Genomic DNA, 14,474 nt, shown 5'->3' on the forward strand with positions numbered 1-14,474 from the left:
GATTGTCATAAGTTTCTTTTAAGTAGACTGAATGAGCAACTGGCACAGATGTGTACTTATCTCCATTATACAAGAGAACACCTTTTAAATTAGTCTTAGAAGAGTCTATAAATAGTCTCCATTCACTAGGAACATATAATGGAGCTCCTAAGGCACTTATTAAACCAGCGATATCACTGCAATATACGAGAGGACCTTCTTGTGAAAAATACTGTATAAACTCCCTTTCATGATTTCTGTACCAGGAAAATGATGTGCCTGGAGCAATTAAGTTCTTCGCTTGAAGTCTGAATCCCAGAATTTCAGCAACATACTTTGGAAGACCTAAGTCCCTTACTAAATCGTTCAGTTCGACTTGTGTGAATTGCTGTGGCGTTAAAATATTTTACAGGCAGAAGTTTTACAGGCAGATCAGGTCCATGCGGAACTGGTCTTATGGCCGACGGTAAATCTGGATATTTGATGTCCTTTTTATTTTTTGAATTGTAACCTTTAACGTCACATACACAAAAGTAAAATTCGTCATGGCTTACGGGCTCGTGCCACACCATAGGACTAGCAAATGGCAAGCACACCTTTTTTTCCTTGACTCCATTTTCTAAGATGTTCGACACATGTATGGCATACTTTATGCGGTACCCACAATTTATTCTGATCTCCTAGTTTTATGTCAAAATATGCATAATAAGATTTTTTTTACAAAATCGGTAATATTTTGCCTCTGCTTTACAGGAACAAAACCAACCACATATGTAACAAAATATGTCGGGACTGTTTATACACTTTCTGGTTGGCATACTAAAAGAAATCTAACACAATGAGAGCTCACAACGGTTTTTACAGGAGTACTGTGACCACATAAGGGAGTGAGTGCATGCTCAGACAAGTTTAACCCTTAACTACAAACAGGAGGCTCCCAGACTCCACTCGGAAAATAAAATTCTGGGAATCACAGATGGGCCGGAAGAGTGGGGTGGGGGCCGTCTACCTTCCTGGGTCAAGGTCGGCTACTTTACAGTATGACCTTGCAGTGTGTGTAGTTACGGGTTAAACATGCACAATCTGTTTTATTTGAGGCAAATATTTAATACTGATTACGAATATAGGGGTATAAAACTTGTAAACCATTGCAGAAACTATAGTTATGTACACATTTGCGTATAATACCTGGGTAATATTTTGTTAATGAATTGTGAAAAATCTTTACGTGATAGAAACAAACGGACTTCGGTTTAGTAATCAGTAAACATGCATAAATAACTGCCACATACTTTTACTCAATTGATTAGACCGGGGTTTGAGCCTGTCACCACCAAATATGGAGGATGTGGAAAGGTCAGGGAATGACCACCGCATATCCCTGAGCAATATGGCCTTAGTTGCTAATGCTCCTAAAAACCAAATAACAACTTTTACTCAAACCCCAAATACACTGTAAACCAGTGTTATGCTTGTGAGATTGAAAATGAGTTGCACTCATCTTGCACCTGGGAGGAACACATGAGGTTCTTAGAGATCCAGCAAAAATCAGCAGGTTTGTCCTTTTAATCTGTGCTGTCCACACAGCTTTCAAGGAAAGTATCTTCTTTGATTTGTCTGTTGAAAATTCCTGAAATCTTAGTTAATCTTGCAGACAGAAAATATGCAGGATCAAGTATGAACTGCTACTAAGCCTTTTCAGTTTTATTCCCTGATAAAAATAAGTGTAAGTTTACTCTGTTAAGCCTCACTTTGGAAATGAGCTACCATGTTTGTTGGATTATTCAAATGTATATGGTAAGGTATGATGTAGCTGATTCTCTCAACAAATGCAGCTGCATGCTTTCACATGTTTGCATTGGGAACATAAAATAGACTATAACTGTTTCTTTGTATGCAAAGAAAAAAGTGTGCACCCCTCACAGTGAATTGTTTTTGAAAATAAAATTGTATATCTTCCTTCATTATATGTTACATATACTAACAAGATTTCAGGAAGTTCATCTATTTGTAGCTGCATTATAAATTGCAAAACTAGTGTTAAACAGGAAACACCATATTGTGCACTGGATAAAAGAAAGTTTGTATTACTCACATTGAATTGTTTTTATACGGCTACCGCACACCTTTCCTTGATGTATATTCGATCTAGTAACAAAATTTTAAGAAAAATCTATTGGTAGCCACGTTATAAACTTCTAGGATAAGGATACGTTATAAACTTCTAGGCTGTTTCTGAGTGGTGAAGTAAAAGGGTACATATGTATGTGTGCTTTTACCATGGTTCAAGCTCCCATAAATACTAAGTATGGTGCTATTCATGTATTCTCTTTATTTTGTGAACTCTTCTAACTGTGTGGTTGTCCTGGAGTAAAAAGAAAATTTATTTTTATTATTCTGAAAATTGGTGTTAAATTGAAATTTCTTGACCACTTTTGTTTACATGCAAAGAATATGTGTATGCTTCTCATAACTTTTTTTTTTTTTTGAAAAAAAAGAATACATTCTCTGTTTAGGTGTATCTACTAACAAAACTTCAAGGAAATTTATCTATTGGCAGCTGTATTGTAGGTTGCAAAAATTGATATCAAATAGAAAACATGTTGTATGTAGAATAAAAGAAAAAAAAGAAGTTTGTGCTTCTCTAAGAATTTGTTTTTGCAACACTTTTTCTGGATATGTATTTGACGTTATAAAAAAGGTTTAAGAAAAATTCTCTGTTGGCAGTTGCATTATAAACTTCCACTCCTAGTATTAATTCTTTGGGGGAACTTAAGGGATAACTAATAATCTCAGGCCCTCTGGGTACAAGGATAGTGTGATTAAATATAACCTAGGGCACTGTTTACATCATAAATGAAATTACTGTTATGTCTGAAATGACTGATAGTACCAGTAAAAATGTTGACTGGTGTGATGTCATTACCATCCTCTGGCAGCTGCTTGAGTGGCATGTCCCACCACCACCACCACCATCCTTAAGAAGCATGAAATCCTTGTGAATGAAACCAGCAGACTTGAGAACAGAGATAGGTTTATATCATCCCAGGTACTGGAATAAATTGAAGGCTTATTGAATATTGGAAATGATCTTGAAAGGCTGACAGCTGATGCATGCCCTAGGAAGCGAACTGCAGTGTGGTTCACTCAGGCTATTGTTGCCTAACTATTGCTCTAAAGTGCACGTAAACTAAACACAAGATGCCGCTAAAATCTGTCGTAAAATTGCTTAAATCACAATGAGTATGAAGATATCCAGTGTCACTCGTGGTTTGTGTGACTGTGTATGTAAACATTTTAAGTTTGCAAATTTTTAATGTAATAGTGAGCATAATTAATTCTGATTTATATAATATAATCATCATGATTTCACTGACTGTGTTGTTAAACTGAACACTTTGTATAGTTACTGCCAGGACATTAGCATGTAGCTGTTTGTTTACTGCAAATTAACATTAACCTTCATTAATGAAAATACATATGTTTTAATTATTCATTGTGTATTTTTGTGTATATTCGTTTCCTGGCATTTATTGAAGGGAATTTGTCTCTTTCCAGTTTACTTGTTTAAAGTTTTTTTTTTTTTTTTGCTCAGTGCAGCAAAAGCCTGTGGCTTCCATATACATGTTTTTTGATTACTATTACTACTATATCTTTTTCATTTATTGTAGGACAATTTAAAAATTTATATCAGATGTAACATTAGTTTAAATAAATTAGATTTTATTAAACTTTATAATATTAACCAGGTTACATATGTAATTTTTTTATTTTTATTTTTTTTTATAAATTTCTTTGGTTTAACATATCCCATATTTTAGAATGGCTCCCTCCTTTCTTATTCTCTTTTACAGTGCTTGCTGAATATTTAAGCTCACTTAGCATAGGCTCGTGTCAATTCTTTCATTCAAAACCCATGTTTTCAGTTTGTGCTCTTTGGTGTTTTCTGGGTAACTAATAACAGAGGTTAGAACATTTTAACAGGTTTCTGAATATTTCATTAATCTGTAGTGGCATATGAAAATCTCCTTTCCTTGCATTAATCCTACATCCTATGACAGGGTGTAGAGGTTAATGAGGTGTTGCTATGTTGTGGTGGCTTTTGATAAGATAAAGCCCTCTTAGAAAAAATCCCGTTTTATGTAATTTTTAGGGAATTTATTTGGCTAGTGTTTTATTAGATTTTATTGCTTTTGGCTTTCACACTAATCAGGGTTTCCTAAGTAAGAGAGGCAAATGTCTAGAATTATCATTTTATTTCATTTCACTCTATTTTACAGAATTTTGACTCTTTGAATATGGGTGCCTCCGTAGCCAGGTGAGCAGGAGCAGTAGTGCGTAGCACACTCTTCTTGATTAGACCGGAGTTCGAGCCCATGACCACCAAATATGGAGGATGCGGAAAGGTCAGGGAATGACCACCGCATATCCCCAGAGCAATATGGCCTTAGTTGCTAATGCTCCTAAAAACAAAATAACAACAACTTTGAATATGCTAGCTGCAAACAAGACAAGATAATTTAAACAAGCACTTGGCATTCTTTGATTTTCATATCTTTGGACATTTTAAGGATAGGGTTTACATTCTTTTCTTAACATGAATGCTGCAAGAACTTGGATGCATAATAATTTCCATTGTGAATGACATTAGCTGCACTACAGCGACTCATTGTTTATAGGCTTTGAAATGCATTTTATATAAATTATATATGCTCACTTTTTTTCCCCCTCAGAAGTTTGAGACGTGTGGTATTTAATTTAGGGAGGCATAGTTTCCTAGCTTATGTAGTAATCTCTGCTTTAAAGATTTTTAGAGATCTTTATAGTACTGTATTATTGAGTGCTGCATTCAGTTTTGAATCTTTGAGTCTAATAAAATTTATATCTGAAAAGTAAAAAGAAAAAAATATATATATGTATATATATATATAACTGATATTAAATCAAAATTAATGCTAGTAGCATGGCAAAACTGTTGAGCGAAAAATGATAAATAAAACATAATGATTAATTAACATAGAGGGAGAAGAAAAGGCAAGACTAAAAATTTTAGCAGAAAATCTCCAAATAATTTAGAAAATTCAATTCAAAATAATAAATCAATTTTAAAATTTAGAGCCAATTACATAAGAATTTAGTGGTGCCCCCCTCGTAAGGTGCCAGTTCCGAATTACATGAAATATCACAAATAGAGACTAAACTAACTACGATAAAATAAAACCAAAATAACAATTATATATATACTGGGACTGAGGGGAAAAAAAAAAAAAAAAAAAAAAATATATATACAAGTAAATAAATAAATAACACTATATTCAGTTATGGGAGGGCAATTTTAGCATGAGGTCGAATCAGGGGATGGCAAATATGCAGAATCTGAATATAGTAGATGAAAATATGATATATTTTCATCCTGGTTATGTATCATATTTTCAACTACTATATTCAGATTCTGCATATTTGCCATCCCCTGATTCAACCTCTTGCTAAAATTGCCCTCTCATATCTGAATATAGTGTTATTTATTTATTTGTGTATGTACGTATATATATATATATATATATATTTCCCCCACTTCAGTTCCAGTTCATTTTTACACTAGGTTTTTCAAATGATTTCACCTGTTTAACCACTACTTCACTTCCACTTTCTACTATCCCTTTAACTTCTCTTAGTTTTTGCACCTTGTATACTTTTCATTTCCATTTTCACAGAAACTTTATTTATTCTACATACCACACATTATTTATATCCTTTTGCTTTCTCTACTGCTGCACTGCGTGTTTTGGAGCATTAGACGTACTATAACTTTTGTAATTTCCCTTTTTCTGCTTATTTTGCTTCTTAACTGTTATATATTCCTACTATATATATACACACACACACACACACACACACACACACACACACAGTAGACTCTTGGTTTTCCGGGATAGATGGTAAAAATAAATTCCCGGTTAGTCCAAAAAAACAGCAAGTCCCCGACATACGTAAGAGATACGTGCCAGGAGTTATTACATAAGTCGAATTTTAACTCGGGAATGACTAATAAAATATTGCTACTATATCCCTGATATGCCCAAATTACAAAAACCACATAATATCATCAGAAGAATGAAGAAAGTTTTATATATTTTTAATTATTTCAATTAAAAACTTTGTGGGAACAGCGGTGAAGTAGCCAGAGTAGCACATAAGAAAAGAAAACATAAAAGGAAGAAAAAAAAACGCATGTTATTGTAATGTAAAAACTGATACGTATTTCGTAGCCTTGGTTATTACAGTTGACTTTATTGGTGCCAATTGCTTCACCACTTCTCATATTCTGTCATTCTCCTTTATTGTGTTCAGTGTTGCCACTGACAAATCTGAATTCCGCGCGATACTTGTTGATGTTTGGCCATTTTCATACATCCTTATTATTTTAATTTTCTGATCCAACTCGATCGCTTTCCTTTTCTTGATAGATTTACTAGTACCGCTGTCACTTATTCTCTTAGTTGGCACCATGATAAGTCAAAATTAAATTTTCTGGAAAGAACTTCACAGGGTTAAGGCGAAAACTCACTATTATCACCCCACACAAACTCACATTTTATTAAAGCACATTTCTGCCGGTCACTGCCATAAAACAATAAAAACAATTTGCACTTTTCGGGTTATTGGGCTTTTGTGCAATTCATTATAAACGGGTAGTAAACTCGATCTTATTGCATTTATGATAATACCGATAACCGGAATTCTGTGGGTTTTTACGTTATTATGGTGAAATGTGTCTCCCCGTCACTGAAATCTTCAGTCATATAAAAAAATATATATATATAAACAATGTAACGTAAGTTGGCAACTTACTGTATCAAAAACTGTAACAGCAACCTATGTAAAAAGTATGGCGGTAGATAAAAAACGAAGAAACTTGCCACGCACTGCATGCATAAGTAGTGCGTGGTAAGTTTCGGGTGTGTTTTTTTTTTTTTTTTTTTAAATTTGGAGTCTTGAAGTGTCCTGGTTAATTGAGAGTCTGCTGTATATATATATATATATATATATATCTTGATAAAATTCAAGTTATCTTGAATGGGTTACTCACCTGTGCGGTTATTATCTTGGTGAGTAGTTTCCTTAATATTGTCCTGTGGTTTGTTTGTTTGTTATTTGGTTTTTAGGAGCATTAGCAACTAAGGCCATATTGCTCTGGGATACGCGGTGGTCATTCCCTGACCTTTCCGCATCCTCCGTATTTGGTGGTAACGGGCTTGAACCCCGGTCTAATCAAGAAGCGTGTGCTACGCACTGCAGCTCCTTCCCACCTGGCTATGGAGGCGCCTTTGTCCTGTGGTAGATAGTATTATCAAAAGATTGTAAGAATGATAATATATTGCCATGAGTAAGGACAATATGCCTCTTGGAAGCAAATTCATTCTGCCATACAAAAGCAACTTGAAGAGATTTGCTGTAAATGAGAGTTCAGTGCTGTTTGGGGGAGTGGGACTTCTCCCCAGTGAAGTTTGGTTTACTATGGATCTTTTTATAGTAAAAGAGGAAAGGTTCCATTTGTATGTATGTTTTTCTTTGCAGGTATACTTCTTAAAATCATTACCATGGAAATATCCTGTATTTGTTGTTAGTATTTCCAGTTTCTTTCATCAGCTTAATTACTTAAGAATAAACATTTTATACAAATTATTGATTTTTTAAAATAATAATTGAAAAATATATTTTTTGTTATTATTGTTTTCTTTTTTTAATTAGGATGACGAAATATCAAATGATAAATCACCTCTAAATGAAGAATGCAAGACCTTACATGAAGCTGTGAAAGAGAAAGATCTGTTTATTCAGGTAAAGATGACTGGCTTTAAACATTTGCTGTCTTCATTTTAAAATGAACGAATAATGCAGAACAATACTTAACATTGAGTAATACCTGTTTGTTTGTCATAGATATTATTAGGCTGCAGGCCTTTAAAATTCAATTGATTCATCTGATTTAACTGCCACTGTACTTTGAATATTATATAATGACTTCAAAGCTTTCCCCCCCCCCCTCTAGAAGCAAGATGTCATTATATAGTCTAGCTTGTCAGAGCAGCATTTCTTAAACTTCTCTCATTGAGGGTATTTTTGAAGTTACAAATATGGCAGTCAAAGTATATAGCAAAATTAATGTTAAATAAAAGTCCTGTATAAAGTGCTTCCAAAATGTGTGGATGATTATGGTAAAGTCCTTTGCACTGTAATCATGAAATAATGCCCATATTTGTAGAAATTGATTGGATATACTAGCTTGTAAATGGGCAGACAAATAAAATAAAAATAAATATTCTGTAGGAAGACCATATTTCCAGCATACAAATCTCATCAAATTAAGCTAAGCTATACATACGATCTAGCCATCAAAGAGTTTTGATTAGACTGGAAAATTGATTATAAGGAGGAAAATCTGTCTAAATTAAAGCATAATCTAATATTTTGATACATCCTCTCTTCTCTTCTTTTAAGGGCTGAGAAAAAAAAAAAAAAAAGGGTGGATACAGAGCAACAGAAAGGACTAAAGACAATAACAGTATTTTGACTGTTAAAGGATTTTTAATTGAAATTATACTGATTCAGGCTGCTGTTTACAAGAACCATGACATTGGAAAGAAGTTTTGGATGAATAGTAGCAGTGGCGAGCTCTCTCTATTTTCCTGTTGCAGTAGCTGTGCTGATCAGCATCAGCAGCTGCTACTTGAGAATGTGGACTGATTACTTATTTCTATTTTTTATTGTCAGATAATTTTAACTGATATTTCTCCCTCAATTGTTTGTCCAAGAAATAGTAAGGATGTTGTGAGCATTAGTTTACCCAGTCCTTACCAATATGTTCTTCCATACCAACTGTGAAAGGCCAGGGTTTAAATATCATTGAAACTGGAGGAATTTTTATTGACTTTTCTTTTATGCAGTGACAGAATTAGTCATTCTTGAGTAAAGGTTGCATATTTCCTCTTTCAGAAACTTCATTTTTTATCCTGCAAAACTAAAAAAATAAACAATGGAATATATGCAATTTAAAGACAATATTTTGATATATAATGATCTTAGCTGCCTTGACACAAATACTAAATGATCCAGACATTCATCCTTGGTATTATCATTTAGCTGAGTGGTTGTTGTTGACTTTATACAAATCTCAGATCTATCCTAGAGTGGAATAATGTTCCTGTGAACAATATTCTATGGGCAGTGACCCTGAAATTAGGAATACCTTTCACAACATCTCACTTCATTCCTACAGATATTTTTGTGGCTAATATTCACCTGAATTGGTATGCATCATTCCTCCATTGTCTTCTAAATCAGTCTAAAAATGTGCATTATTCCAAGAAGCATCATTTTGAGGTTTCAATCCAGACTTACTGAACCAAAATTCTTCATTTATTTTCTACATTTGTTCTCTGGAACAACCTTTAGTCATATGTATTTTCTGAAAATTATAATCTACAAAAAAATTTAAGTCCTGTACCAATAAATTCAGATTCTTCTGACAACTCAACCTATTGATATGCTAAAATATTCTAAGTTCTGATAACTTTTTCTGTTTTGGGTGGCACCTCCGTAGCCAGGTGGGCAGGAGCAGCAGTGCGTAGCACACGCTTCTTGATTAGACCGGGATTCTAGCCCGTGACCACCAAATACAGAGGATATGGAAAGATCAGGGAATGACCACTGCATATCCCCACAGCAATATGGCCTTAGTTGCTAATGCTCCTAAAAACCAAAACAACAACAACTGTTTTGGGTTACAATAAGAAAAAAGGAGTTGCTTATAGAATTATTAGATTCCATTATGGTTTCTGAAAATTTTTGTTTGGGCATTTATCTCTACTTTTTTTGTTATTATATATTTATTGATAACAGCAATAGCAGAACCACATAATAAAACTATATTACAATTCAAGAAAACAGGATTTTTTTTTTTTTTTTTTTTAAATAATTATAGAGATAAGCTTACGTTAATAATAACTAGGAAAGAATGACAGAAATCAGAGTTCATTAAGTTTACATAATCTCTGTTTGTTTTGCAGACTGCATAGATAGTTACTTTTAAAGATATATAAATGAATTAAAAAAAAGTTTTGAAAATATTATACATTTATTGTAACTTTATCTGTAAAAAATTTATGTATATTTAATTTTTTTTAATAGGAACTTTTAAGTGAACGTGCCAAAGCTGCCACAGAAAATGATAAGACAGTTCAGAGTCTTCTTTTGAACCTTCATAAAAAGGATTCTACAATTAAAGACCTTCAGGACAGACTGAACGAAGATACTGTAAATGCTGATAAGGATGCACTACATACTAAATTTTCAGAAATTCAGAAACTTAATGAAGAGAATGAAATGTTGTTGAAAAATTACCAAAGTGAAATAGAAAATTTAACACGTCAAATATCTACTAAAGAATCGGATTGTAATCTTCTTCAAAAGTCACTGGAAGAGAAAGTGAAGTGTCTTGATGATACTGAAAAGCAGTATAAGGACCTACAAAATGAACATTTAAAGTTAAAATCACAATATATAGAAAGTGAAAAGAATGCTAACATCTTAAAGAAAACAATAAATGAATTAAAGGAGCAAATAAAAATTTCTGAAGAGAATTTTTCACATAAAGAATCTGAGAGCCAAACAGAAGTAAATAAACTGAAATTAGCTTTAGAAAAGAAAAGAAATTCTTTAAAAGAACAGTGTAAAATGGTGGATATGTTGCATTCAAAATTACATGATCTTGAGTCTTTGAAGGAACAAGAACTGTTAGCAAAGGACCTTGAATTAGAACATTTAAAAGCACATATAGAAAATGTCTTTCTTCAGGCAGAAAATGCACAGCAAGAATTAAATAAAATTAAAAATGAACTAAATCAGACATCAGAGAGCTTGAATGAAAAACTTTCTGTTATTGAAAATTTACGTAGTGAGTTAAATGCTAGTAAAATAGAACTTAAGAAATTGAAACAAGCTGAAAAAGAGTTGTTAAAACAGACTGTGGATCCTGAGCCTCCTGAAAAAATAAAAGTTGCATTTCAAGTAAAACTGAAAGATAGAGAACACGAGAAACAACAGAAATGGGACAATAAGCCAAACAGACTAGAACACAATGATAAACAACAGAAGTGGGACAATAAGCCAAGCAGACTAGATGAGAGTCATAAAGTGCGTTATATAATTCAGCAAATGGAACTAGAAAAAGAACTCTTTGAAAAAGAAGAGCTGGAAAGAGAGCTTCTTGATAAACAAGATGAGTTAAAGAATACAGAGTTAGAATTACAAAGAATATCTTCAGAACAAAACAGTATAATAACTTCTCTGGAAAAAGATAATGCTGAATTGAAGGAAGAATTAAAAGAAAAAGATTCGGCATTGGTTGAGCTTGAAAATCATATTAGGGATTTAAAGAGAAAGCTGTGTCATACAATGAAACGAGCAGATAACATGGAAAAAGCATTAAAAATTGGAAAATTCAAGGTAGGTTTTGTGGATATATATAAATATATAAGGTGTGTGTGTAAGAGAGAGAGAATATTTAATTTGGTTGATTGGTTAATTTCGCATTTATTACATTTTAAGTTATTTTAGGTAAGTTGTTTAGTAATGATTGAAGGTTCATTGTGACGTCAAGGGAGCTAGAAGGTAATTGAAAATTAGGAAGAATGGGGAGAGAGGAAAAAATCGAAGGAAATAAAGATTATGAAAATGAAAAATTGCCACATCTCATTTTATTTCAAACTCTTACATCCATCCATACTGTTTCTATGTGTCACATTAGATTTTTTTTTTTTCTACTTAAAATGCTTAGTCCTTGTGTCATACTCTCAGTTGTAAAGATTGATACAAATGTATCTTCTTATCTGGGTTATTTATGGTTTTACCACTTTTAGCTCTATGGGGCCATTCTAATTAATTCTTTGGTATTTAAGCACATGTAAAATTCCTTGTGTTCCTTTTTAGGTCTCCCTTCTCTCTCTCACACACTATACCTACTCCCCCGAACTTTACTTATTGCCGGTAGTCATTACGAAATCCGTACTGTTTCTGTGTGACATTAGATTTTTTTTCTATTTAAGATGCTTTATATATATGAGGTGTGTCTAAAAAGTAATGAGACGGTGCTATAAAATTTTTTTTTAATGGCTGAACTACAAATCAACATTATCTTCAAAATAGTTCCCCTGTTAAGCCATACACTGCTGGAGATGTTGTCCCCACTCCTGGTAGCAGTGCTGGAAGTTTTCAACTGAAAGTGCCTTCAGCTGGTCTGTCCTGACCTTTTGGATGTTGTCGACAGTTCCAAAATTACAACTTTTGAGGTGGAATTTGAGCTTGGGGAAAAGGAAGAAGTCACATGGATTCAGATCAGGCGAGTATGGGGGCTGCTGAACCACTGGAATACCCTTTTTGGTCAAAAATTCAGTCACGGAAATGGCAGTGTGACAGGGAGCATTGTCATCATGCGGCCTCCAAGAGTCCGCAATTTCCAGTTGGACACGATTAACCCTTTTTCTGAGTTGTTCAAGGACCTCATGATAGTACTGTTGATTAACTGTTTGTCCTTGAGACATGAATTCCTTTTGAACAACACTGTGACTGTTGAAAAAACAAATTAGCATGGATTTGATTTGCTCATTTTTGCTTTTTTCGGGTGCTGTGAGTTGCTTGTGTGCCACTCCTAACTTTGTCATTTGATTTTAGGATCGTACTCGAAAATCCACGCTTCATCACCTGTTATGACATGTTTGAAAAACTTTTTGTCATTTTCGATGCGTTCAAGAAGGTCCAGGCACACATTCCTTCGGTTTTCCTTTTGTTCGTTGGCGAGGTTTTTTGGAACCAGCTTTGCACAAATTTTCCGCATGCCCAATTCCTCAGTGAAAATGTTGTGAACGGTTTGGTGATTCAAATTCAACTCACTACTAATCATTCTGAATGTCAATCAGACCTCACGAGAGGCCCTCACTTTGGGTACATATTCGTCCGTTTTTGACGTGCAAGGTCTTCCAGAATGAGGCTTGTCTTCTACACTCTCACGGCCATCCAAAAATGCTTTATGCCACTTAAAAACTTGTGCCCTCGATAGAGTATGCTCTCCATAAGCCCGTTTTAATTTTTGTAAATTTCTGTTGCATTTTTGTTAAGTTTTACGCAAAATTTGATCGCACAACGCTGCTTGAGATTTTGTTTTTCCATTTTTGTAACGTGTCACTATTACACACACTTACACAACTCACATACACCTATTATTACACACACTTACACAACTCGCTGTCAAGTCAGATGTGCTAACGCTATCGAGTTAAAACTTGTACTGAACATCAAGTAAGAATGTACGTCTCGGTTGGTGTTGGAGGCATGGCTACAGTGTTGCCAGTTTCCGAGCCACACATTCAGTTTCCTTATTTTTTAGACACACTGCGTATGTTTGTTTGTGCGCGCGCGCGCGCACACACACACACACACACACACACACACACACACACACACACGATGTAGTCAAAATGTTTCCAAACTTGCATATTAAATATAACTGAAGTTTGACATGGCTGCCCCTAAAGTACTCTCCTTGAGCAGAAATAATTGTTGCTTGAGTTGCATCAATAATCTCTTGTTATGCAGTAGAAGCAACAGCTTCGTAAATGTTATTTAATTTTTTGTGCAAAGAAAAATTGCATGGTGAGAGGTTGGGCAATAAGGGAGATGTAGTACATAACGCAGTGGTGGTTTGTTTAGTAAGCTCAAAAAATGAATGGTGTGCTGCATGTTGTCATGCAGTGACTTTCAATCTTTCACTGGATGCCATTAGCATTAGTAAAGGAATATGATGCTAGAAAGCAAGCTTATACAGCATAAGCCAAAAAAAAAAAAAAAAAAATCCTTCCCATTTCACCCATCCATTTGTTCCAAAAGTTTTGTCCAGTTCTTCCTTGAATTTATTTAGGCTACCAACTTCCACAATGACAGATGGAAGTTTGTTCCAGCAATCAACCACCTGCTGACTAAAGGCAAATTTCCGCACATCTATTCTACAACTGTCTTTCCTCAATTTGAATTTATGCCCACTCAGGTTCATAATCTGAGCATTGAGCCTACTCATCAGCATTGAGCCTACTCAAACCATTCAAAGCCTTATTAAACACCTCACATGTGCCTAGTCTCCAGATTCTGCAATTTGCAGAACTTAAGCCTTTCTTGATAAGAGCACCCCTTTGTTCCCCTCACCAGTCTTGTTGCCCTTCTGTACTTGATTAACAAACTTCTGTATATGTATAAGTGTAAGTTGACACAGCAAATCATGCTGAATTTATTGATTGCAGCACTGTGCAACCAGGCTGGGAACTTCTTAACTGTATTATATACTCATAGTAATTTATCCGATTAACAAAGCATGCTTTCTTTACAAACTTATGCTGTGATTCCTTTAGGAATCCATTCTGTTGAAATATCCTGTACTGCATCTT

At 34.2% G+C, this 14,474-nt stretch overlaps 1 protein-coding gene across 1 annotated transcript in view; it reads left to right on the top strand.

The window, feature by feature from the left end:
* LOC150087822 (uncharacterized) overlaps positions 1-14,474 on the top strand; it is a 316,716-nt gene that overhangs the window by 55,036 nt on the left and 247,206 nt on the right. Inside the window, exons 8-9 of the mRNA XM_090369929.1 lie at positions 7,732-7,821; positions 10,171-11,487. Coding sequence (XP_090226055.1) covers positions 7,732-7,821; positions 10,171-11,487 — 1,407 coding nt within the window. The remainder of the gene's footprint in view (positions 1-7,731; positions 7,822-10,170; positions 11,488-14,474) is intronic.

Source organism: Mastigoproctus giganteus, chromosome 3, assembly GCF_048544385.1.
Source record: "Mastigoproctus giganteus isolate SK-2022 chromosome 3, ASM4854438v1, whole genome shotgun sequence".
NCBI classification, from domain to species: domain Eukaryota; kingdom Metazoa; phylum Arthropoda; class Arachnida; order Uropygi; family Thelyphonidae; genus Mastigoproctus; species Mastigoproctus giganteus.